Source organism: Sturnira hondurensis, unplaced genomic scaffold (genome assembly GCF_014824575.4).
Source record: "Sturnira hondurensis isolate 20B ecotype Veracruz unplaced genomic scaffold, ASM1482457v3 Scaffold0009719, whole genome shotgun sequence".
NCBI classification, from domain to species: domain Eukaryota; kingdom Metazoa; phylum Chordata; class Mammalia; order Chiroptera; family Phyllostomidae; genus Sturnira; species Sturnira hondurensis.
Window position 1 is genome coordinate 12,632,479 of NW_028082350.1, and position 23,540 is coordinate 12,656,018.

Below are 23,540 nucleotides of genomic sequence, written 5' to 3' on the forward strand. Positions count from 1 at the left end.
AAAGAGGGAAACCCTGCCATTTGCGACAACATGGGTGGAGCTTGAGGGCATTATGCCAAGTGAAATAAGGCAGATACAGTATCTGCTCACTTATATGTGGAATTAAGAAAATAAATAAAGCCCCTAACTCATAGATACAGAGAACAGATTGGTGGTTGCCGGGGGTGGAGGGTGAAGGTGGTCAAAACACACCAACTTCCCGTTATAAAATAGTAAGTCCTGGGCATGTCATGCACATAATGGTGACTATAATCAATAATGCTGCACTGAGTATTAAAGTTGCAAGGCAGATTAAAAATTCTCATAAGAAAATAATTTATGTATGGTGAGGGGTTAACTAGTGGTGATCATTTTAAAATACATACAAATATCAAATGATGTACACCTGAAACTAATACATTGTCACACGTCTACTATAGTTTAAGTATTTTTAAATTAAAATCTTTAGAAATATTTGTGAAGACAATGTAGGCTTTGCCTGCAGGTGATAGTCTTTGTAAATCTGGGAAAACTACTCAGAAGACAGTGAGAGGACAAGCCAAATGCGATGTTTGTCTTTAAAGCAGAAATCTGGTTTCTCAGGTGAGCCCACTGCCCAGGTTACTCAAGGCTGCCCCTTGGTGTGGAGCCCATCTCTGGCTCTGCACACTGCAGACAAAGCCACACTGGTGGTTTCTGTCAAGGACAGAACAAGAAGAAAGGACCGTCCTCCAAAAGACAAGGCATGAAGGTGAAAGAGAACTGATCGTGAATGACCTCGAGACACCCTGAATGACCTGTGGTACCCCGCCAAGGCTGCTGGGACAGGGGCAGAGTCACCTTCACTAAGGGATTCTATCCACGCGCCAGGGAATGAGCCTGTTGACACCGGCTTCATGAAAAAGATGCTTTGGCTCAGGCCCCTTAACCTCCCCAGCTGCGAACTGCCTGCACTCGACGTTGCATGAGAAGTCCATGGGCCTCTTACTTCATTTCAGGGTTTATTTGGCAGGGGGAAGGGGGTGCTGGGACGTAACCAGATCTCCCTGGCTGGTTGCCTTAGGCAGATTTATTTATGTAATGCTCTCTGTTCCTTAGAAAAAGTTCCATAAATAGCAAAGAAGGGAACTACTGGATTCCAGCAAGTCAGCTGGCCTGCACTGCTTCAAGGAGAAAGAAAGGAGGCCACTCCAAGGCCCATTGCTGCCAACACTTGGACAAGCTCTGAGGGCAGCCCCGGACAGCCAGAAGCCAGGGGAGCAGGGAGGCTTCCCAGAAGGAGGGCACAGGGTGTCGTTTCCCACTGGAAAGGTCCCCTGGAGAAGGGTTTCCCGCAACATCTACCATCAGTCATTTGCAGCATCTGGTTAGTGTTTCTGGTCAAGTCAGACGAGCAGATAGGAGAGGTTGGAAGCAGCCACCAAGAAAAGAAAGGGCCAATCCTTGGCCTGTGCAAGTTGTCTTTCTGCCTCAGGGTGGAGCTAGAGAGCACCAGCAGGGCCCAACACAGACCTTCTCTACCCTTGCCCGGGGCTGCCTGGCTCCTCAGTACCATCAACCGCCCCTCCCTTGTGCCCCAGCTCGCCCCACCCGTTGCTGCCCACGTGATCGTCGTGGCCCCCTTTACTGCACTTACACGCTGTAGTGTCAATTGGGGGGCTAAGACCATTTCTGATTTAAAATGATATGTGTGTCGCCCTCTGGACCTTTTTTGCATCAAGGAGCACACAGAAAATTATAATGACAATATTTATATGGTGCAAGAGGCTGCTAGTTCATTACCGTCTCAGCACGCCTTTAATAGCCCATTCAAAGCTTAAACAGGCCAGTTTGAGAAGCTCTGTGAAAAAGACCAGCCGTTAATGTTGGCTGAAAGAATGAGCCAGTCTGTTTACAGGATTAAGAGATACCTAGAATTAGGCAAATAAAGATCTTAGAAACCAATGAAAGGAAGGGTCATGTAGAAGAAAGCTAACTAAGACTGGCTAGGGCCCCAGGCAGAAGGAGAAGGAGGACGTGGATCTCTCCAGCACTGGACCCCATTCCCAACCTGCCTTTTCATCCCAGCTTTGCACGCCTGACCTCTCCAGTGCAGCCCCACTGCTTGCTGCCCCTGCAAGTCCCCTGCTCACCCCTTAGCCTCCGCGATGGCCTCTCTCTCCACCATGCCACCAGGGAGGACAGCTGCCCATCTGGAAGGCTCACCCGGGGGGCCCTCCACTGGAGGGTCCTGTCCACTCCCTCTGGGTGCCAGTGGTCCCTGCCTGTGTAACCCTGTCATTGTGCCTTCATCACGTTCTAAGGTCTGAGTGATGTCTTTTTTCTTCTCTCCTTTCCATGAAACCTAAGTTTCATGTGCTCACAGACTGAGGTTTCCTCACCTTTCTCTGTAACAGGTGCATGGCATTGAACTCCATACATGTGCATGGCATTGAACAAAATGTCCCAAGTGGCTATGGGAACATGGCGTGTCTGCAGCTTGCTTGTGGGAGACCGCAGTCAGAACGCTTCTCTTGTACCCGGGATCCATAAATCAAACCAGTGATCCTATTCCAAAGACAGCCAGACCCACTCTCCCCAAACGGTACTGAACCCAAGCTTTGCAATGTCAGGTTGCCCTTCGGGCTTGGACTTCTAGCCAGACCAGAGGAAGAATCTGAGAGAAGCAGACGCCCGCGCAACCGAGGGCCCCAGCTTCAAGCAACAGAAAGAGGCCCCTGCTGAGCGGCGGGGAGGGTGGGGAGGGATGAGACAGGGGTGAGGCGTTCCGGGTGCAGCTGCCAGTCCGCGCCCGCTGGGGCATCCCAGGGGTCAGTCCCAAGTCACATTTTGCTTTCAGGGACACGGCCTCTGAAAGGCTTCCTAGGAGCAAGTAAATAAACGCTGATCTCCTGAGGGCCCCTCACTCACTGAAGATTTACCACCCTGAGCCCGAGCCCTGGGGCAGCGCTGTGGGGGGCCTGTGATGGATCACAGGGCACTGGAGTCCAGGCCCCGTCAGTCCCATCGAGACTGTCACGTGCCGTCCGTCCGCGGTGCTCCCCCACCCTCTCCCTGTAACTTTCCCAACAGTGGGGCTGTGGTTGGAGGGAAAGAACTTCCAAGGTGTTTTTTTTTTTTCTTTGCATTTAAGGGTAATTCTTACCTCCTCTCAGCGGGCCCTCACTCCTGTGGCTCTCAGTCGAGCCACTCTCCTGTGTGGACTTGGAGAGTCATTCACCATTGTGACACGGCGCTGCGTCTCCCCCTAGGCCCTCCCTGGTATCACCCGAGGCTCTGCTGCCTCTGTCTTTGCTTTAGAGTTTGGAGAGTGAATGTATTGCCACACCATTGCTGGAAGTTTCCAGGTTCCCAGGTGACGAGCGGGATGTGCCCTCTTGCCCCTACAGGCGCCGAGGACGCACAGGAGGTGCCCTACGCCCAGCGGAGCCCGCCTCTCCTCCGAGCTGAAGCCGCCCTGCGCGCCCGCCCCGAGCCCCTCCACACCGAGCCACCCGCCTGGCAGCGGCCGGCAGCCCCTCCCGGACAGCCCCGGCCTGGGGCCCCTCCAGCCGGTTCTGCCCGCGCCACACCAGCAGGAATTGGCCCGTCGAGCCTGCAGCGCCCCCAGCGCGCCCGAAAAGTCCCTGTTCCCCAGGAGCAAGTCCTTGTTCTGTTTGCCCACAGAGGACCCCTCCCCAGCCCTCTCAGATGTCCCGCGGTGTCGGGCAGGCACAGGTGCCTCAGGGCCCTGGGTGCCAGAGTGGAGACACGGCCACCTCCTCTCCATCGACGACTTAGAGGGGTCCCAGGAGACGGATGTGGACACAGGCCTGCAGCTTTCCTCCTCGGACCTGTCCGTGGTCTCTGCCTACTCTGCGCCCAGTAGGTTCTGCGGAGCCCGGGAAACGCCCCTCCCCTCCGAGGGAGGCGGCCACTGCTCCGGGCACAAAGATGCCCGAGCAGGACCGCCACCCACTGGGAGTGGGGTGACCACGGAGACGCCCTGGGCTTCCCTCCCTCTCTTCGCCAAAGGGCCTTCGCGCTCCCTGGCGACAGGGGTCGCTGCTCCCCCAGCTTCTGGTGCGGCCTCACTCACAGAGTCAGCCTCCGAGCTCCCTGGAGGCCCTCCCGACACCCAGCGGACTGGCAGGGACGTCGTTCCGCCTCCAGCACTGGCTGGACCCGGGGACAGCGACACAGAGGAATTCTACATCTGAACACCCTCTACTCTGGTTCTTTCTCAGACACACAGCTCGGCTTCCCCGGGTCTGTCTGGAGCCTAATCACCCGGTTCATCGGATCCTTAGCACCTTTGCCGTGCCCCACATTCTGGGCACTGGGTGGGAAGCTGCTGGCACTTTTATGCAAATAAATTCTCGAGCTTAAGTCGTAAAATGTATTTTTAGAATACGCAGTGCCATTTGAGAGATGGTTTGGTGCGTTTATCCAATTCACGTGCTTCACACAATTATTTGCAATGAAAAGAAAACCTAGTCAGCCAGAGCGGATTCCGCAGTTTTTCATGTCGTGAGGCCAAAATGTCGAATGTGGGAAAGATACTGACTGTATGAGGAATGAACGCGCGGTACCCTATTGTACAGCGCGCAATGGAGTTTCCAGACAGACTCGCATGAGCAGCACACAGCGACCCCTGAGAATTTCCAGGTAGCGTGTTTCAGCGAAAGGGGGCAGCTTGCTAAGGCAGCCGGGAACACCCATCAGTCTCCGGTCATCCCTCACTTGGATGCCTGGCAACATCTGCCAATCGGGACTTACAGTGACGTGGCTCGTGTACTGTATGAGCATTTAGCGTGAGTACCAAGCACTCTTGGTGCCTTTAAATGACGTCGTGAGTCCCCGAAACTGGATGTGCGTTCACCTTCCCGCAACACAAGCACAATAACGAGTGCGGGGCCACAGAAGATCCTTCCACCACCTGCATTTACCGAGCTCGCTGAGGAGTCGTCATTCACTGAAATTCCAGAATGGTGCGGGATTTAGACAGTGTGGGCAGGTGGTCTTCGGGTTCTTCAATTTTAAAATCTGCGATCTAAGGGCCGTGTACGTTTCATCTACGTAAGTGACAGAAGCTACTGCTTTCGCCGGTAAACAGGCCTCGCCACCCTGCCTATTTCACTTTTCAAGACTGTGTAACATTTTAACCAGCATTTTTGGTTGCAATAAATGTCCCTTCTGTGAACGGGACGACGCACACGAGGTGCTCCCTGCACGCACACCACCTGGGTGCTGGCCTTCCTGCCCATTATCTGCCTCAGTCACAGTGTGAGTGATGGTCCAGCCTCGCCTCTCCCCTCCCACTCCAGCAGGGTGTGGTTACAGTCCCACCCTCAGCAACGCCAAGGGCAGCCTTTGGGGGGTGATACTGAGCCGTCCCGGTGGCTGTTACCTCTGGGGAAGAGCATCTATTTGCTTTGCTCATTTCAGACCCTGTGCTCCTTGGCGCTCCTTGGCGCTCCTTGGTGCTCCTTGGCCGTATCATTCAGAGCCCATCTGCGCCCCTCAGGAAGTGCCCACCCAGCCCAGGCACAGCCTCGGAACCCTCCCCACAGGGCCCTCCAGGCAGCTGTTTCCAAGCCTTGGACTCGCACAGAAGCCTCAGTCTCCGCCAGTCCTGTCAATGAAAGCCTTAGATCTTGCCCCAAACACCCTATTCCGAATTACGGTATTCCACTCCAGTTTAAGTAAATAGAAGCATGGTCTCTTGTAATTCTAGACCAGGGGTGAGCAAACTTTTCCTGGAAAGGGCTAGATTATAATTATAACATAAGCTTTGCCACCCCAATGGTCTCTTTCCTGACTGCTCAACACTGCTGTGATCGGGTGAAAGCAGCCGCAGACAATACGTGAAAGAGCGGGAGGGGCTGAGTTCCAATAAAACTTTATTCACAAGAGCAGGAGGAGGGCCCGATTTCGCTCAAGACTTGCAGTGTGCCAATGCTCGTGCTAGACCGAGGCTGGTTTAAGCTCCAGCCACAGTCCTCGCCAGAAAATACAGGTCTGCAGCCCCTGCCCCCATGGTGCGTAAGGCCAAGACGGAGATGGGCCCCTCAGGTCATGCCAGTGACTCCAGACCCTCAGGGAGGGGCTTCCTTCTGCCTAGAGGACTCCTAGAGGGCCACTAGCTGCCCACCTGCTGCCCAGAAACGGGACTCACCATCAGTGACTGATGAGAAAAAGCAACGGGCTCACATTAGAGAGGAGGGGAGAAATAGGGTGAAGGTGTTGACTCTGCCTCCAGGGCACAGGAGTGGGGAGCAAGCATGGGAGCAGCAGAAATCCATGAGGCAGAAATGAATGGACCAGCCACCAAGGGGTGGCCCCTCCCATCCTCATTCCTAATCAGCACGCTTAGTTCAGTGTCCTGGCATGGACCCCTAGAATTGCCGTACAGTCCGCCCCAGAGCCCACCTAGAATTGCTCCCTGGTCCCACCCCTTTTCAGTGCCCCATCCTCAGCTGACCCCGACGGACTTCAGCAGCACCCAGCAAAAGCAGAAAATGCAAGGTGCCCCAAACGAGAGAAGGGAAGGGAAGCCCAGCACAGACCACAGCTGGGCCCCTGCCCTGCCCTCCGGTGCCACGGTCGGAAACTGCAGCCACTGTGCAGAGAAGGAACCGCGGGACGGAGACATTCCTTCCATTTCTGGTCATGCACCAGCCTCTCCCTCGTCCAGGGAGGTTCCTGACACCCATGGGTGGGTCTGACTCTTGAGTCATCAGTGTTGGGTGGGCCTGATGCTGGCATAGTGTAGGTGCTCAATAAATTTGTTCAATTTAAAAACATGGAGGTTGACTCAAATTATCTCTCTCCTGGATTAGGCTCTTCAACACAGGACATCTAGATTTGAGCCCTGATTTTTTATCATTTATTGGAACCCAGTCTCCTCTCCGTGGCCTTGCACATGCCCCAGAGGGCCCTGCTAGCAAGAGCCTTTGCCTAGTTCACAGCTCACCCCTTATTTGCTTCTTTTCCACAAAAGGTCCCGAAACATCACTGCCCACAGCTTCACCACGGCTAAATACTAGGTGGCCTGAACACCACCTAGTATCTTCTTTAAAGATCAAACATTTTTCAGGGCAGTCCTTAGCTGACCTGCAAATCCTGGGTCACCCATGGCAGTACACTGGGGCCACCAAAGAGGCTTTTGTGATGCTGGGAGGGCTGGTGTGTGGCTGCACCAATGGGCTGTGGCGCTGCATGCTTCTTGAGCCCAGGGGCCCAGTGACAGAGGACAGCCACACGGGACCCTGTTGGACTGGACTGTCTAGGACATTCCAAGTGGGAAAAAATGTTTACTGGTGGCAGGAAGACATCTGAGTTCGGAGCTGATGTCCCAGCCACAATGAAATCGGGAGAAATGCAGGTATCTCTCCATCACCCTGCCGGGCTTTCTGTACATGACGGGATTCTCCCATTCCTCAGCTAAGAGGTGCCTGAGTAGACTGGCAATTCCTGGAAGAGATTCCTTTTGGTTTTTTAAGGTTTTATTTATTTGTTTTTAGAGTGAGGGGAAGAGAGGGAGAGAAACATCAGTGTGCAAGAGATACTTGGATCAGTTACTTCTCACAGGCCCCCAACCGGGCACCTGGCCCGAAACCCAGGCATGTGCCCTGACTGGGAATCGAACCAGTGCCTGGAAGAGATTCTTAAAGGCAAATTAACTTAAGAGTCTCTTCCTCCCAAGCCCACAGGACAGTATCAATGACCGGTTCTGGCAGAGATCCCAGGACTGAATTTCGGGGCCGTAGTGGCCCGAGGGGGGTGGAGAAGAATAGCTGAATAGGCCGCTAGGGCCTCTCTGCCCAAGACCATTGCTCCGGGGGCCTGACTGGGACATAAATGCCTCCTTCTGGTCTGTAGGGATCTTTTTCTAATCCTCTGTTCATCCAGTTGACAGACACTGCCGAGGCTTGAGAAAATAACAAGAGAAATCAGTCTGAATAAAGATGGATCCCGCAAGGAAACACCTTTTGTCACGATTATGACAAATGGATTCACAGGAGGTCAAGAACCTGAGTGGAAAGAGTTCATATCATTACTGACGGCTTCTGCTGACAGCTTTTTCTAACCTTGGGCACAGAGGCCTAAATACAAACGACTTTAAATGACATAACTTATCCGAGGGAAGAACGGAGGCAAAAATGAATGGGGATGTCAGCACAGTTGGGTCTTTCTAACAGTTTTCTATTTCAAAAGGGTGATAATATTGCTGGGTTATGTGGCGTCTGTTAGGAGCAACATACTCATTTCAGACAGAAGTCAGCAGAAAGAACACTTGGTGAAGCTGAAGAGGCCCCTTCCCCAGACCCCTGGGACACCCTCCATAACCTCCCCACCCCAGTTGAAACACTGGTCTTCTGAACGACGTGGCTAGACCTACCCCTTAGTTCGGCTTGGCCCAGTCCCCAGTGCGTTTTGGACGGCAGCCGCTCAGAATGTGGGATGGCGATGGGAAAGCTTTGGCGCCACCTGGTGGCCGCCACGCTCTGAAGGGCCTGCGGCTGCCCTTTTTCATTGAAGAAGACTCCACCTGGATGAAACGGAAGACTTCCCTTTATTATTCTGCCGCTAATTATTTCTGCAAGGTTTTGAGGCAACTAAAATTGCAATGACAAGAGAAAAATGCAAGTTGAAATAGAAAATCGGGGCTAAGAAAAAAGGTTATAAACATGCCAAGCGCAAAGGGAAAAGGTAACTGCTATGGATGAATTTCCTAGGAGCCAAAGCTCGGTCCTTTACATTTGTGAGTAGAGAATCTAGCGACAGCTCATTGAGGTTGGCTCCATGCCCTTCCTCCTTGGAAACCAAGTTTTTCTTAGCACAGGTTTCTACAATCACTTTCGTAGTAGGGGGTTTTCCTTAAGGATTTTTCCTACTTTAGTCCACGTTGGTAGCTTTCTCGATGGGAAGATAATGTACAAGACCTGGAGGGGTGGACACAGCCTCGTGCTTCAGCGGAGCCTCCCTAGATGTGCCCTGCAGCACTGTTGGGGGAGGGAAATTGGCCCTCATCAGAAAGCCTGCAGAGAGGGCTCCTCCGGTCTCGGTAGGAGGCCAGATCTGCAGAGTCTGGCACCTGGAATACAGGTGGGGAGGCCGTCATCCCCCCAGGAAACTAGAGGCTCCTACAGAGAGGCCACTCCTGCTGGCGCCGCCCTCTGCATCCGCAGTTGCAGGTGACCACTCCAGCTCTCCAACAGCCCCCAGTTCAGAGGCTTAGACACTGTGAAGCTCCTCCCACTTTTCACTGACATTCTGGAATAATTGCTAGGAATCTGGGCCCCCACACCTGTTCTAAGTAGACTTGCTTTTTATCATTCATTCAACAAGCACATTCTGAGTCCCACTATGTGTCAGGCAGTGGGCAGAGGGCCTAGGATCCAATGGGAGAGACACAATCTCTCCCTCATGGAACTAACCTATAACCATCCCTGCTGTTTACCACTCACGTGTAGATTTTATAATCTCCCGGATGGACCCGCTGGAACTAACCTCGGCTCCAGTTACAGGTGGCGTCTCAGATTTTGGCAGCTAACAGACCTGGCTTCCAATTCTGACTCCACCACTTGCTATGTGAAGTTAGGGTAAGTTATTTCGCTTCTCTGAGCTCCGTTTTATCATGTGTAAAATGTGGACAACATTCAAGGGTCATTACAAAAGTTAAATTATCTATAATCTGTGCAAACGTTCCCCTACTGCCTGCGCCGGAGCCGGTGGGTCATCAAGGCTGCTGGCTCTCATTCTGGCCTCTGGCTCAGGCGTGGCCCTGTGCTCCGCCCAGTGCTCGGTGGGCAGGGGAGCCCAGACGCGGTTTGGCTTCACAGTGCTCTTCTCAATGAGCTGTTCTCCCACCACCTCTCAGCCCTCTGTCTGGACAGAATCCCACCCAACAGGACATCCTCTTTCCATCATCCCACCCTTGGTCTCCCCAACCTTTCTCCTTCCTCCGCATCAAGGTACCAGCAGCAAAGCCAGACCTGGGTGCCTCTGACCACTCAGTGCTGCTCCTCCCAACTCTCCAGCTCTGAGCGGCCCTTCCCTAACCACTCCCCCTCCTACACCTCTCAAACCTAGGCTACCTGCTCCACCTTCGCTCTGCCCTGCACCCTCTCCTCTGGCTTCCTGATCCGCCTGCCGCACCTGGAGCCCAGGCTGTCTCTGTAGCAGCTGTACCTCTTCCCCTCTTCTGTTGCCCCTCACCAGGTGGAGTTGCTCAGCTGTCAGACACACACTGAGCCGAGTAACCCCCGTTCGCATCACCCTCCATAGCCATTGGACAACGTTCGTCCACCCTTAAAAGTTTCAGCTGTCCCGACCTGTCTCAGCTTTGCAAATGCCCCCTACACTGCCGTGGTTGGCACTACTCTCAGCAGCGAACCTTGCCCGCTGTTCAGCCGGGGCCAGCCTCCTTGTTATCCCTTCAGGCTCCCTGCTCATCACAGAGCTCATGTCTCACTCCACTGAGGTAAGAGGCTACAAGAGACGAACAAGTACAGTGGATTTACTGCCAGTCCTCTGCCCTTGGAACTGCTCCAACAACTGAAAATGCAACCTGGCACACAACAGAGGACACTGATTGGTGCAGCCAGGAGACAGGCCGTCCTATCTCCCCTCCAAGAGTTTTGTTCCACTTCCTGCAGAATGAGCCTCCTGGGCCCAATGCCAGTGTGAATCACCCCACGCCAGGGGCTTTGTGTTCTCCTTGGCCGTACAGCCAGCTCGGTGGCAGCCCAGGCCTGTGTTCATCACCTGAGCTGGCTCTGCAGAACTGTAGTGACCCCTGTGCTCCTCTGGTCAGTGTCCTCTGCCCTGCCCCAGGCTTTCCCACTCCCCAGCCCAGCCCCGGGCTTTCCAGGAGTGCTTGATCCCCTGTCCGCTTTGTCCTTGCTGGATGCAGTGAACTGGCTGCACCTGTGCAGACGGGCGCTCCTGGACACCTGGCAGCAGGGTCGTGGTTGTGACCCACCACAAGTGACCACTCCCCGGGGTCTCTCCACCTGGTCACATTTCTGTTCTGGGTCCAACCCAGCCTTTGCCTCAGGTTTACTAAGCACCGAGCTTTCAGTTGGGTGCCCCACCTCCTGAGGGACATCTCGGTTGTTTCCAGTTGGCAATTATGCACAAACCTGCCACCAAAATCGGTGTTGAGGTCTTTGTGTGGGTGGACACCTGTTTTTGACTTGTTGGACAAATAGCATGAAGCAGGAATCCTGGACTGTGACCCATCACTTTTCTACTTTGCCTGTTGCCCTTCTTCCTGCCTGCAACTCGGGGGCAGTGCCTGGAGGAGAGTAGCCATCCTTCAGCTCCAAGCAGAGGTGCTCCTTGCAAAAGCACTGGGGTGCAGAGTGGCTGCATAGAGTCACTGTACCAGCACTGGACTGCCCACATCAGACATTTTGTTACGTGAGAAAGGATATCCCATTTCGGTTACACTACTGTTTCAGCCCAGCTCAGCCCCACCCAACCAGTCCACAAAGAAGAGAGCCAGCTTCTCCATGTTTCTGAAATCACTGGAATTGGCAGTTTATGGGCAAGGCTTTGTTCTTAAAATATTTTTAGCCTAGAAACAATGTAGTGGGTTTTTTTTTTCTTGATTTAATTTCCATCCAAATCTTGAATCTTTTACTTTGCTTAAAATACGTTTCCCACCTCAGCGAATCTCAAAGAGCAGAGAAGTGTGTTGCCAGTTTTCATGGTGGGGAGAGAACTGGAGTTTCACCTTCCTCACTAAACTACCAGTTGTGGATGCGAAAACACCGTCTGCAATTCGGTACCTGCTGGGCAAAAGACGCACATTCTGAGCAGAGAACCCACTTGCCTTTATGGGAGGTTTTTTCTCCATGTTCCTGTGGAAGTCCTATTATCAAAACAATTGGTCTCTTTGAAGGATTCTGTTCCGAAGGAGAACTAATTCTCCACACAGCTGCTCATCTTGGAAATGGCCTAAGCGATAGAGGGAGGGTGAACTGGTCACTTCTGCAGAATCTGCTCCCAGAACCAGAACCAGAACCAGCACCAGTTCGGCCGAGGCAGGGATCCAACCTCCCCTACCTGCCCACCCCCACCCCAGAGGGCTGAGCTCGGTCTGCACCAGGAGCTGAGCCTCCTCTCCAGGCCAGGCAGGGCGGAGGGCTCCTGTCACTTCTGAAGACCAGGCAAGGCCTCGAACCCCGTCAGCTCTGCTCTGTGGTCGAGAGACCACAGTGGCTAAATCCAAGGGGAGAAAAGGGCTCGAGGCCAACGGGATCATGGGGGAACAACGCTGTAGGACCCCAACCCTGCAGTGTGTTCAGCGGCTCTTGATTGAAATGGGCCCTTTTCCATCTCTGTCAGTCCGGTGGAGTATGCAGTTTGATCAAAGAGATTCAGTTTATGAAATATAGATAGGAGACAGATTATTCTTCTAATACGCCATTATGCTTTGTCAAATTCCACTCCTCCACTGGGGGTGGGCTCCCCTGAGGGTCTCTTCGTGCCATTTCATAGCTTTTCGGTCACTGTCTGCCACTAACCTGGTCTCATTGTGGTTACTCAGCCTAAGTGTTGTCCACTCTTTGAGCTCAGTCTCCTGTTTGACTCACACTGTTCCCCGCCCCACACACGAGGCTCCTGGCCCCGGGGACTCGGAGTTGGGGTGCGCTGGTGGGGTCAGACACCCAAACACCCATCTCGACTTAGAAGGGAAGGGGGAAGCACTGACATGTAACTTTTGCTGATGCATGGAGTGTAAAACCTCCCACCAGGTGTATTTCAAGCTACTACAGTGATGTCACGGAGTCACACCACAGCAGCACTGCTCCGAGTGGGCTGTGGCCCGTACTCCTCTCCCCTTTCCTGGGCTTGCTCTTTGGGAGTTGGGTCAGGGAGGAAGGTAAGAGGACCGAGGAACCATCACAAGCTTGGCAATTACAAGGTGGCAGCAATGAGGTCACTCTCCCCTTCTCACTGGTCATCATCACCCATCTAACTCACAGTCCCCAAGCCCTGCCAGCAGAGAACAAGTCCCCAGGCAGCTCCCCCACCAGTCCATGACCCCATGGCCTGGATGTCCCAAGCTGGTGACTTCACGCCGTCAGGCGAGCCCTTTGCCCCACTCTGCAGCCCGGCAAACTGACAAGCCCCTTTAGTTCAGCCTCCTGGGCCCAAGCGCCGGGGCAGACAACATTTCTAGATGTCCTTGAGCGGGGACCTGAAGGAGGTACCAGCAGCCCCCGCCAGGATGCTTCCCACCTTCTACACAGGCTGGAGCTGGGGAGCAAACACATGGAAGAGCAGACGTCGCCCTCTCCATGCACCCGCCCCAACCCCACTCCAATCTTCCTGGACGGGTGGCCTCTCGCTCCCTTCCTTCGGCCTCCTTTACTGCATGTTCTCAGCAAGCCCAGTGGCAGCTGGCTTGCCAGGGAGTGAGCAGCTCGCAGAACCCAGAACATTAAGTACTTGGAGCTTCTTTTTCTTGGTCGGCCATAGTCACAACTTTGAAAAGACAAAGCACGCAACAGGGGACATGCACAGTGTGAATGACATCTGTAACATTCTTTATGGAGAACAAAAGGTTTTCAGGGGTCCTTCTGTAGTGTTTGAATTGGGAAACAGGTATCGCTGAGGGGGAGGGGTCTCCAAAAGCTTTCTAAGAAGCACCCAAGCACAGAGGGAATGCGTTTTCAGCTCTCAGCCTTCCTCACCTTCTTCCTACCAGTGATCTGCTGAGCATGCTCGTTGACAAGGTGTGACGAGGACCCCTTTCCCTTCTGCCCTTCTCCGGATTTTACAAGAGAACGAACGGCGTGCCCCTCACCCACGCCAACCCTCACTGATTTTCAGTGTAGATCACCATGTGTAGTTGACCACACAACTCAGACGGGTCCAAAAAACTGATTGATCTTGCAGCTATAAAATGTCTTTCACTTCCACCAACTTGTTTGATGGGAGCAAGGTCAATCAGCCCCTAAATTTACAAGCAAATAATTAGCATGCAGCTGGAGCTAAAGCCTATTCCGTTCCAGCAATAAATACTGTTTTTCCCTGTATGTGTTTTTTTTATTTATTATTTTTTTTAGATTTTATTTATTTATCTTTAGAGGGGAAGGGAAGGAGAGAGGGAGAGAAATATCAATGCATGGTTGCCTCTCATGTGTCCCCTGCCGGGAACCAGGAACTGGCCTGCAACCCAGGCATGTGCCCTGACTGGGAATTGAACCGCGATCATGTGGTTCGCAGGCCCGCACTCAATCCACTGAGCATACCAGCCAGGGCCGCTGTATATGTTTTAATAGCATTAAGAAGCACATTGCCAATAAAAATCAACTTTGCTTTATTTCATAATTTATCAAAAGTTGTACTATATGTTGTTTTGGTCAGCTGTGTTCTGACCAATAAATCAAACAATAACATTCAGAAGAAATGTTTGGAGTAGGGGTTATGGTTACAAGAAATTTGTTTCGTTTTGCACTCATGGGTGTTTTTTGCTCAAGGGAAGTATATGAGGCTCTTGGGGCACACACCTACCTGCCCACCCGCTCCCCTTGCAGATCGCAAGTAGCTTTTCTCCCACAGACTAACTTTCCCAGCCAACTTGCGCTAGGGCACGTGATGTGGTCTGGCCAGAGTGACCTGAGGGAAGTCCACTGGGAGGTTCTGAGAAAGATTTTCCTCCTGCTAAAGAGAAAAAGGAGAGATCCTTTTCCCTTCCTGCCCTTGGGTAGGTGAGAGGATGTGAAACTCGGAGCCACAGCAGCCATTTTATAACTATGAGGAAGAGCCAAGCGAACTGAAGCAAAGCCAGAGTCCTGACACCTCTGAGATGCTAAGCACCTCCCTCCAGATTCCTGATTATGACAGAAGACCAAAACCTGAAACTTGACATTTTTTTTTAGCTAGGAATTCTATTGTTTTCAGGCAAAAAAAAAAAATCCTAATACACTAACATTATGGGATTTTAGGGGTCTGGGGAGCCAAAAGAAGATTTAATTTAAGAGACTGAGCATCAGACTGGCCTTTCTCTCTCACAGCCACATGGAGCCTGGAGTGGAGAAGGAGAGAATGAAAGCAGGGACGGGTGACAGTGACTAGCCACCTTAAGCCCTACCCCCGCATACAGAGCTTTCACTGATGCACAGTGTGCTCTCCACAAGGAGCTGGGCTAACACTCGTCGCTCTTTTACTCAAAGGAACACAACAAAATCTGTGCCAGCGAACATCTCATCTTCAGACTATCCAAAGGCGTATAGTTAAGGTGTTTCTTGAGATTGGGCATCAAGTTCCTTAAAATTAGCCAATTCTTTTAAAAGTATGAACAAGCGATGTAAGACTCTGAAAGGTATATATTCGAAATAATTCTTGTGTCACTGAGTCATCACTATCATCACAAATGGAACAGCATTCAGACTGAATCAGCCCCTGAATGTGGAGGAGGGGTCAGAGCCCACAGACAGCAACAGGAGGGAGGGACACTGTGATCAGTCCCACCTAACATCTGATGCCACCTGAATCTCTCTCATACCATGATGACATTTTTTAAAAAAATGCCAGCAGCAGGCACAACTTAAATTCAGCAAAGCCAAATTCCGCAAACGTAACTGAATTCAGAAGTGGGGGCTGCGGGGTCCGAGGCACTATGGCAGCAGACACATCCCCCCACGGGGGTCTGACTCACCCAGCCCTCACTGGCATCGAGGTCAGTGGCCATCCCCCTGAAGCTTTAAAAGACATTTAAAGGATGAGAAATTTGGGCAGGAAATCCAGGCAGGGCAATGACAACTTGCTGAAGAGCTAGCACGTTAAGGGCTCTTTTCCCAGCTGCAAGAAATCACAAACAGCAGCCTTCTCTGGGGGGCACAATGTGCCCCCCGCCCCCAGCGCCCCACCCCCAGGCACGCTTCCCTTGCTTCTCGCTCCCCTGAGCTCCAAGGGCCCTTATTTTGCCTCTGTAACTTGTGTCCTGAGCCCATGTCTTCCACGGCTCACTTCTTCTACCTCGGTGACTTTAAAAACAACTAGCAAACAAAATCAGAACACATCAAGGAAAAACTTCGAAAGAGCTTATGAGTTACTTGTAACAGCAGAATGATGCCTCCTTCCCAGCCCACGTCAGTGGGCCTCCGTGAAGTGCCAAGTCCAAGTTTTAAGCAGCAGGGGCGTCCAAACTTTGGTGTTTCCAGGCCACACTGGAAGAAGAAGAGTTGTCTTGGGCCACACATTAGATACATTGCAGCGCGTAATTACACACAAAAAAATCTCATAACATTTTAAGTAAATTTACAGTTTTGTGTCGGGCCACATTCACAGCCATCCTGGGCTGCAGGAGGCCCGTGGACTACAGGTTGGACGCCCCTAAAAGAATCTGATTTAACAGAGGAAGCAACCCCGGAGCTGCTGCGCTCCACTCTGATACATATTTATACCCAACGGAGCAGGAGCATTCAGTGGCTTCCTCTCCTTGCGAGGATGCATTTGCACCAGTGTTTTCTACGTGACACGTCATCACGCAAATGCTGCAGCGTGCAGGCACACACATCACCTCCATGTTGATGCACATCAAGGCTCCCCTGCGCACCGAGGAAGTTCCTCCCCCGGAAAGGCCTCTGTGAGATATTATAAGAAAGGTAGTGTGCCCAGCACAGGGCCTCGGCACTCAGACCTGCCCATCAGAGGCTCCATGCAAAGAAGGGACAGACAGACGCAGCAGCAGAAGCCACACCCACACAGCGAGGATTCTGAGACCCTGATGAAAACCACAATCTTTTGCCATTTTGAGAAATAAGACTCTTAAAACTACCCGAAGGAGCTATGATGTGTTCATTTCTGTGCCTGACAAATGAAAGAAAATGTAAGGCTTTCCTTGCTTCTTTGTTTAATAAGGTGTTACATTTACCCCAAAGTTTACAAGAACAATGAACAAAGCGTCCAGCATCGTGTCAACTCTTGAAGATGGAACGGACAAACTGAATGATCCAAGATAATCAGGTTTGACAACTGCTATTATTGTTTCTTTCCCTGTACAGCGCAGGGGCCACCTCTGCCACCACCAAAGCTGGAAACAAAAGAAAAGAGAAGAGAAAAAAAAAGGTCTAGAAAACTCATGATAAATCATGTAAAGCACACTGTCACCAGGCTGTCTCAGAAGTGACAGAGATATTTAGATGAAAAATAGTGTAGGTTCCAAGCACTATTACAGACAGTCTTTTGCACAAAAACAATTGCAATAAATATCTCCAGTAGCAAAACAGATCACGCCAGCCAGTCGTCCATTCACGACAAGTAATGCAGAATGCAATTGAGTGCAGGTGTAACCAAGACTCCAAGCCATCCCTTAGAGTTTGCTGTGACAGCACTTGGCCTCCAAACTCAAGTTCACCGTGGCACACTCTGTTTGCAAGGACTCCACAAAGATGGCTGCCCTGGGGGGCCAACGGAAGCCAGCTTGCCCCTTTATGGGGCCTAACTACACGCGGCCAGATTGCCGACCAGAGCGTCTGGCTTCCTTGGTCTTCCAACTGGGGTTGCTGATCCCCTGCCAGGCCCTCGACTTTTACAGGTTTGAATTTTGTCCAACTCAGACCTTCTCACACCATACCCAGAGATTTCTAAACCCCTTTCCCAGCCTGATTTGGCCTTCAAATCATAGGTAGAGCTTGTGCCAGCAGTTCCAAGCCTCGCCCTAGTGCAATGGTTGGACGCGCTGTTGTGTTCTGCCTCCATCTGAGACGAATTACCGGGAAGTCAGGATTTAGCCTGATGTTGCTGTTAGGGCCGTAGGAATGACCGTCACCAATATCAATGCTGGGGATTTTTCTCCAGCACCTCCGCCTGGGTCCGCCCTAGCTGTTAAGGATCCTGTCCTCTGTTTAGGAGCCCTGACCGGTGTCCTGGCCATTAGAAAAGGAGTAGCCATGTATGGAAGGCCAGATAGGTTTGCATCTTGGGGCCAGCGCAGGCCTCATGACCCCATGGCCCCCTGGTGTCCACAGCGCACCAGGATCCACCGCCACCTGGTGCGGACCACCTCCGCTGCTCCTCCCACAGTTCCCTCGGGGTTGGTCCCCTCCACGCAGATCCCACAGACTCCCCTAAATGTGTGACACCTGTGGTAGGCAGGAGGTTGGCCCCCAATTGTGCCCTAATCCCCCAACCCGCTGACTACCTTATGTCACATGTATCATGGAACCGAGGTCACAGATGGAATGAAGGCTATACATCCACTGATCTCACTGGGGTGGGCCCGATGCAGTCACAATAGTCCTTACAAGTGAACCAAAAAAGGCAGAAAAAGAGATTTGATGACAAAAGAGGCTCATAGATAGGCCATCTTGCTGACTTGGAAGATGAAGGGGCTATACGTCCAAAAATGGGGATGTATCTAGAAGCTATAAAAGGCAAGAGAACAGCTTTCCCCCTAGAGATCCCAGAAAGGAACGAAGCCCAGCCAGCACCTCGGGTTTAGCCCGGGGACACCCCTTTCAGACTTCTGAATTACAGAACTGTAACGATAATAAGTAGGTGCCTTTATCAAGCCGCTAAATTTGTGGTTATTTATCACAGTGGCAACAGGGAACCCACACGCCATTATTCTGCCATTTCTTCCCCGTCCTCTCCTGTGATGACAATCCTTGGAGCGACGTGCGTAGTTCTTGCCACAGGCGTGGTGAGAGAGGCAGGCGGGGCACAGCAAGTCATGCTCGAAGGGATTCTTTTGGTTCTCTAGTTACACGAAGTGCATGCATCGTAAGTTTTACACACTTGGAAGATTTGACATGCCAGAACTGGTGAATAGACATTCACTTTGAAACGCACCTTAATCAAATGCTCACTCAATCTGATACACAAGCAGTCTGTGCAATTCACCAATGCTCTGTCCTGATATAAAATCTTAATTAAAGAAAGAGACGGGTACTTCTTTAAGTTGATAAAACAATTCACTCACTATCTCTCAGTCCAAGAGCCAGCTTAATGAGGAAATACTAGGTGCACTCTTATGAAGGTCAGAAACAAGACCACAAGAGCTACCACCTCCATTATTTAATTATGGTTCAGGGGTACCAGCTAATGTGATCAACTAGTGGGAAATATTGGAGGTATAGTAATTGGAGAAGATAAAATTATAATTATTTTCAGATTATAAGGTTGTTCCCATGAAGAAGACTAAGACAACCAATACTATTCTAAACAAAAAGAAGTCAGAGGTTCAAGTCCAAGGTGGCAGCACAGGAGGCACCTACACCCACCCCCTCCCAGGGACACACCCAGCCAGGTCTAGCTCTTTCAGAGGCAGCTGTTCCCTGGGTTGCCGTAGACGTGACGCGTTCGATTTCTCAGATATTTGTGCTATTGGGCGATCTGTAGCCTGTTGTGATTTCTTTTCTCGTTCTCAGTACCTAATGCTCTCAATGTTTTCTGTCCCTTTTATAAAGAAAACCCCCAAATTATGTAAGCTTCAGACCCCAGAAAACTTGAATGCATGATCAACTTAAAATTTGAATCTGCCAGTGCCTCGTGGGAAGGTTAGAAGCAGCAGCTCGGAGTGACTCCTATTTTGGTACTAAGGACCCCCCGCCATCCACACCAGGGGAGGAGATTGAACCGGTGAAAGCGTTGGGAATGAAGCCTGGGTCTCTAAACACCCCACCCCTGCCTTGCTACCCTTCGTCTCTTCGGGGCGTGGAAGACAAAAACAGGCTCTTCACCCAAATCTTCTCCCATCCCACCCCCATTACCCTCAAAGGCTGCCGCTCTCCCCACAGGCCCTGGGCTCCAGTGCGCCGCTCACTTCATACCCTAAAAGCGAGAATTACTCAGAAGACTTAACTCCCCCAGTGACAGAATCTTTGCGTGGAGCCACCCTTTGCAGTCTCGTCTGCAGGAAGGGTGTGAGCCCGGCAGGTGCCCAGCACCCCGAATTCCCAGACTACTGTGCTGCCTTCTTCCACCTGCTGGCTCTGAAAAGTGTCGGTATGCCTAAAAGTAACATGAAAAAAAGGATGAAGACAACGAAATCCAAAGCCATTAAAAATCTCCAATATTTAGAAAATAAGCCAAAATGCTTCACGAGTACACCTATAAAAATACCGCTGAACTGCTTGTTCCTCCAGCAAAATAAAATTACCAATGTGTGAAGAAGAAAAAAGAGGTGATAACTCACTCCAGTCACCATGTTGATCAATGGGTTACTTTAAACAATGTCTAAACCACAGGTTTCGAACAGAGCTCCACCCACGTGCCTTGCACTGCGCAGTGACTGTCTCAGGGCCGCCCAACCTCGGTGGCGCCTGCCGCATCTCTTCCCCAGCTCCTTCCCCTCTCCACATCTTCAGGCCGCTTCGCCCCACCCGGTTCTGTTCTCCTCGCCTACATTACAGTTTCTCTCCAGTACGGAGGCGAAGGATCTCCTCTGGGTGGGCCCACCTCCCCTCCCCTCCCAGATCTCTCAGTCCAAAGGGCAACTGGAAGAAAGCCAGGGAAGAAATAAGGCCCGCAGAGACCCAGGTCCCTGTTCTCTCCTGGGAAAACGATGCGCCCTGCACGTCCCCTGCCCGCACTCATCAGAATGAACCCCCCCTCCTGCACGCTCTCGGCCTGTCTCATGCAGCTGCCCCAGGGCCTCCCCTCCTTTCTGGGGCTGCTGGGGGCCTGTGACTTCCCCTTTGCCACTCCGTGACTTCCTGACGGAACTCCTTAGAAATTTCACGTTGCCCCTTATTCCTGGAAGGAGCTCAAGAAAGGCTTGCCATTAAATTGAAGTTTGACTGGAAAATATTAGATGAGGGATAGATCCACACACTTAACCTCATGATGAAGTGCCCTTCTCTAGGGAGACCATTGTAAATAGCAATTTCTGCGAGACATTTGAGCTCTGAAGGGCTTCATGGACAAATATGAGTTCTGGTTTTCAGTTTCAGCTTTTGAGAACCATAAACTTTTCATTCTTGTCTGGCACCTTTTGGTTTTCGGAGCACTGACCCCAGCTAACTTTCCTGGGTAAGGCAGGTTGGTTGGTCTCTGTCTTTGCTGGTGTAAAGAACAGGAGGGGGAGGCTGAACCAGCTGCTCGCAGCTGCCGCTCACAGCCGCGAATCTCCAGGGTGCTGACACACCAGTACCCTGCACTTACCCAGTCTGCGCTTTCCCTGGGGGCTGTCATTACAGCAAAGTGAGGTGAACTTGGTCAATGAAAAGCTCCAAGGCAGCTCCAAGACTGTGGAATTAGCAGCGATGGGAAATCATGCGTAGGACATGATGACAGGGGCTGATCTGAGAGGAAGGTGGCCACTGACACCCAGTGGACTAACTACCACAGCCACCATATATACTACCACGTGTTATGTATCATCTATATTTTATATATGTATATACAGTACCTCCACACATTTAAATACACCTGGTGCTGTAGCTACTCTGTATACTACTGCATAGGTACTGTAAGCAGGGCATGTGTGTGCGTGCATTCACACACCACAGCTGCCACTACAGCTGCCCCCCGCCCCGTCCAGTGTCCCACACCCCGCCCCCACCACTCTGCCTCTGTCGGCACCTTCACTACACCATGCTGTCACTCACTGCGCAGCCTTAATACAGGCCCTTCCCACCTAAGAATCTCTCTCTTCTCCCAAGACTTCCCTCACCTACAAACTTGTGCTTGCAGAAGGCGGTCCTCTCGAACTAGGCCAAGTCTCCCTCCACAAGCTATTCTTTTCCTGCACAGCAGGCTCCACTGTTTATGATGTATCAGGCCATCATTTGGAAATAATGCCTGCCCTCCCCAACAGGCTGTGAGTTCCAAGAGGACAGGGACCTTGTCCCATGTGCCCACATTTGCATCTCTGGGGCCCAGAATAACACCCAGCCATAGCAGAGGCGCGATAAACAGGGGTCACATGGATGGACTGGGGTGTGATGATAACCCAGCTGAGACACAGTACAGGTAGAGGAGGGGGCAGACAGCTGCAGTGTGACTTCCTCCAGGTGCCCAGAATGTGCCCTGTGTCCCGCAGCCTGCAACTGGAGCCTGCTACAGAATCGCCTGGGGGGGTTGTTAAAATGCAGATTGCCAGGGGCCACCCCCAGGGTGTCCGCATCACTAGGTCTGGATGGAGCTGGGAATTACGTTTCCAATGCGGTTCCGGGTGATGCCGAGGCACCTGGCCCTAGAACCCATTTCAACAGCCACGGTTCTGAGACATCAGGTGGCCCCATACACACAGCCAGAAGCTAAGCAACCACTCCCCGGCTTTCTACGCGGTGCTCCCGGAGCGAACCATCCAGCAACGCGCCAGGTGCCGCAATCCCACTCCACCTCCTCTGCGGGCTGCAGAACCCCAGAGACCACGCCTCCGCTCACTTGAGTGCGAACCCCAACATTTACAGTTACCAACCCTCCTCGCCTCCTATGGCCAGAGTTGAGCACCAATGGCAAAGTCAACCAAAAACTGTAATGGTTACAGGTGTCTAACCTGCCATTGCCGGGGTTTTCCGAGAACCACACATGCCCCTCGCTGGACTGAAGTTTGGTGCCACAAAGCGCCATTACGGGTAAAACAGAAACTGTCTCTTACTCCAAACAGCCATGCGAGAGGAAACTGTGCTTGGGGAGAAGAGCATTCGTTTCTCCAGTTTTTCACTAGCGGGCGACTACACCAGGTACGTATTAGATGCTGGGGACATAATGACGGATGGGACACAATTTCTGCAGGAGTGTAACTTACAGCTTCTGGCGGAGTTGCTACAGAATTTCCAGGTGAGGGTCCAGAAGGCAGAGGCTGGAAGTTGTAAACCTCAGAAGGCCACGGAGATGCAGCAGAAAAAGACCCCACTGGGCCCGGAGAAGTGCTCAGAACTTCTGGGTGCTCATCACTTCATCTTGGTAATGAACGCAAGACACGAGGCCTCGGGGGCCTGGGCACAAGCGTGGGAAAGGAAAAGACCTGCGTGGGCGCGCCTGTGCAGAATGGGCCTGGGTCTGACTCGCTGCGCATCGGGGGTTGAGATGAGGTTTTGATATATTAGCATCGGACCGCATCTTGGCGGGGAATGAGCTGCTCACTGGGGGACTCCGGCCATTAGAGAAAACACATACACACACACCATGCAAAATTGGAAGGAAAATCTCGTTCCCGTCTGCGCAAGTCCCCATACCTTGCAAACGCAGGGTCCCCCAGAAGTAGAAGGCCAAACGGGAGTCTAGCTCTGGGCAGAGCTGGAGGCCGGGCACTCAGAGGGGCCGGCCATCCTCCCCGGGAGCAGCGCCCACACTGCTGAGTGGGGACCTGCTGCCCCATGAGTGCGAGGTTTGAGGAGCCTGAGCTCTGCCTCCACTTCTCAAGACCAACCTCACCTTCGAGTCATCAGAGGGATTGTTTTCACTCGCAGGGGCGCCCTGGCCCCGCCCCAGGCCAGTCAAGCCACACCCCCTGGGCGGGGCCAGAACCCCACGGATTTTACGAGCCCCGAAGGCCTGTGAAGACAACTTGCTCTACGGAAAGACTCCTGTCGCGGCCATTTCCCCAGGTCCTGTGCCTCACTCCCTGGCGGGGCCAGGAAGCCATCGCCTGAGAGAAAGGGGTG

General features: G+C 52.2%; 1 protein-coding gene across 1 annotated transcript in view; it reads left to right on the plus strand.

Annotated features, from left to right (window-relative positions):
• Positions 1 to 6,733, plus strand: part of FAM124A (family with sequence similarity 124 member A) — a 47,543-nt gene extending 40,810 nt beyond the window's left edge. The window contains exon 4 of the mRNA XM_037057579.1: positions 3,369 to 6,733. Within this exon, the coding sequence (XP_036913474.1) occupies positions 3,369 to 4,178 (810 nt within the window). The 3' untranslated portion in view covers positions 4,179 to 6,733. The remainder of the gene's footprint in view (positions 1 to 3,368) is intronic.
• The last annotated feature ends 16,807 nt before the right edge of the window (positions 6,734 to 23,540 follow it).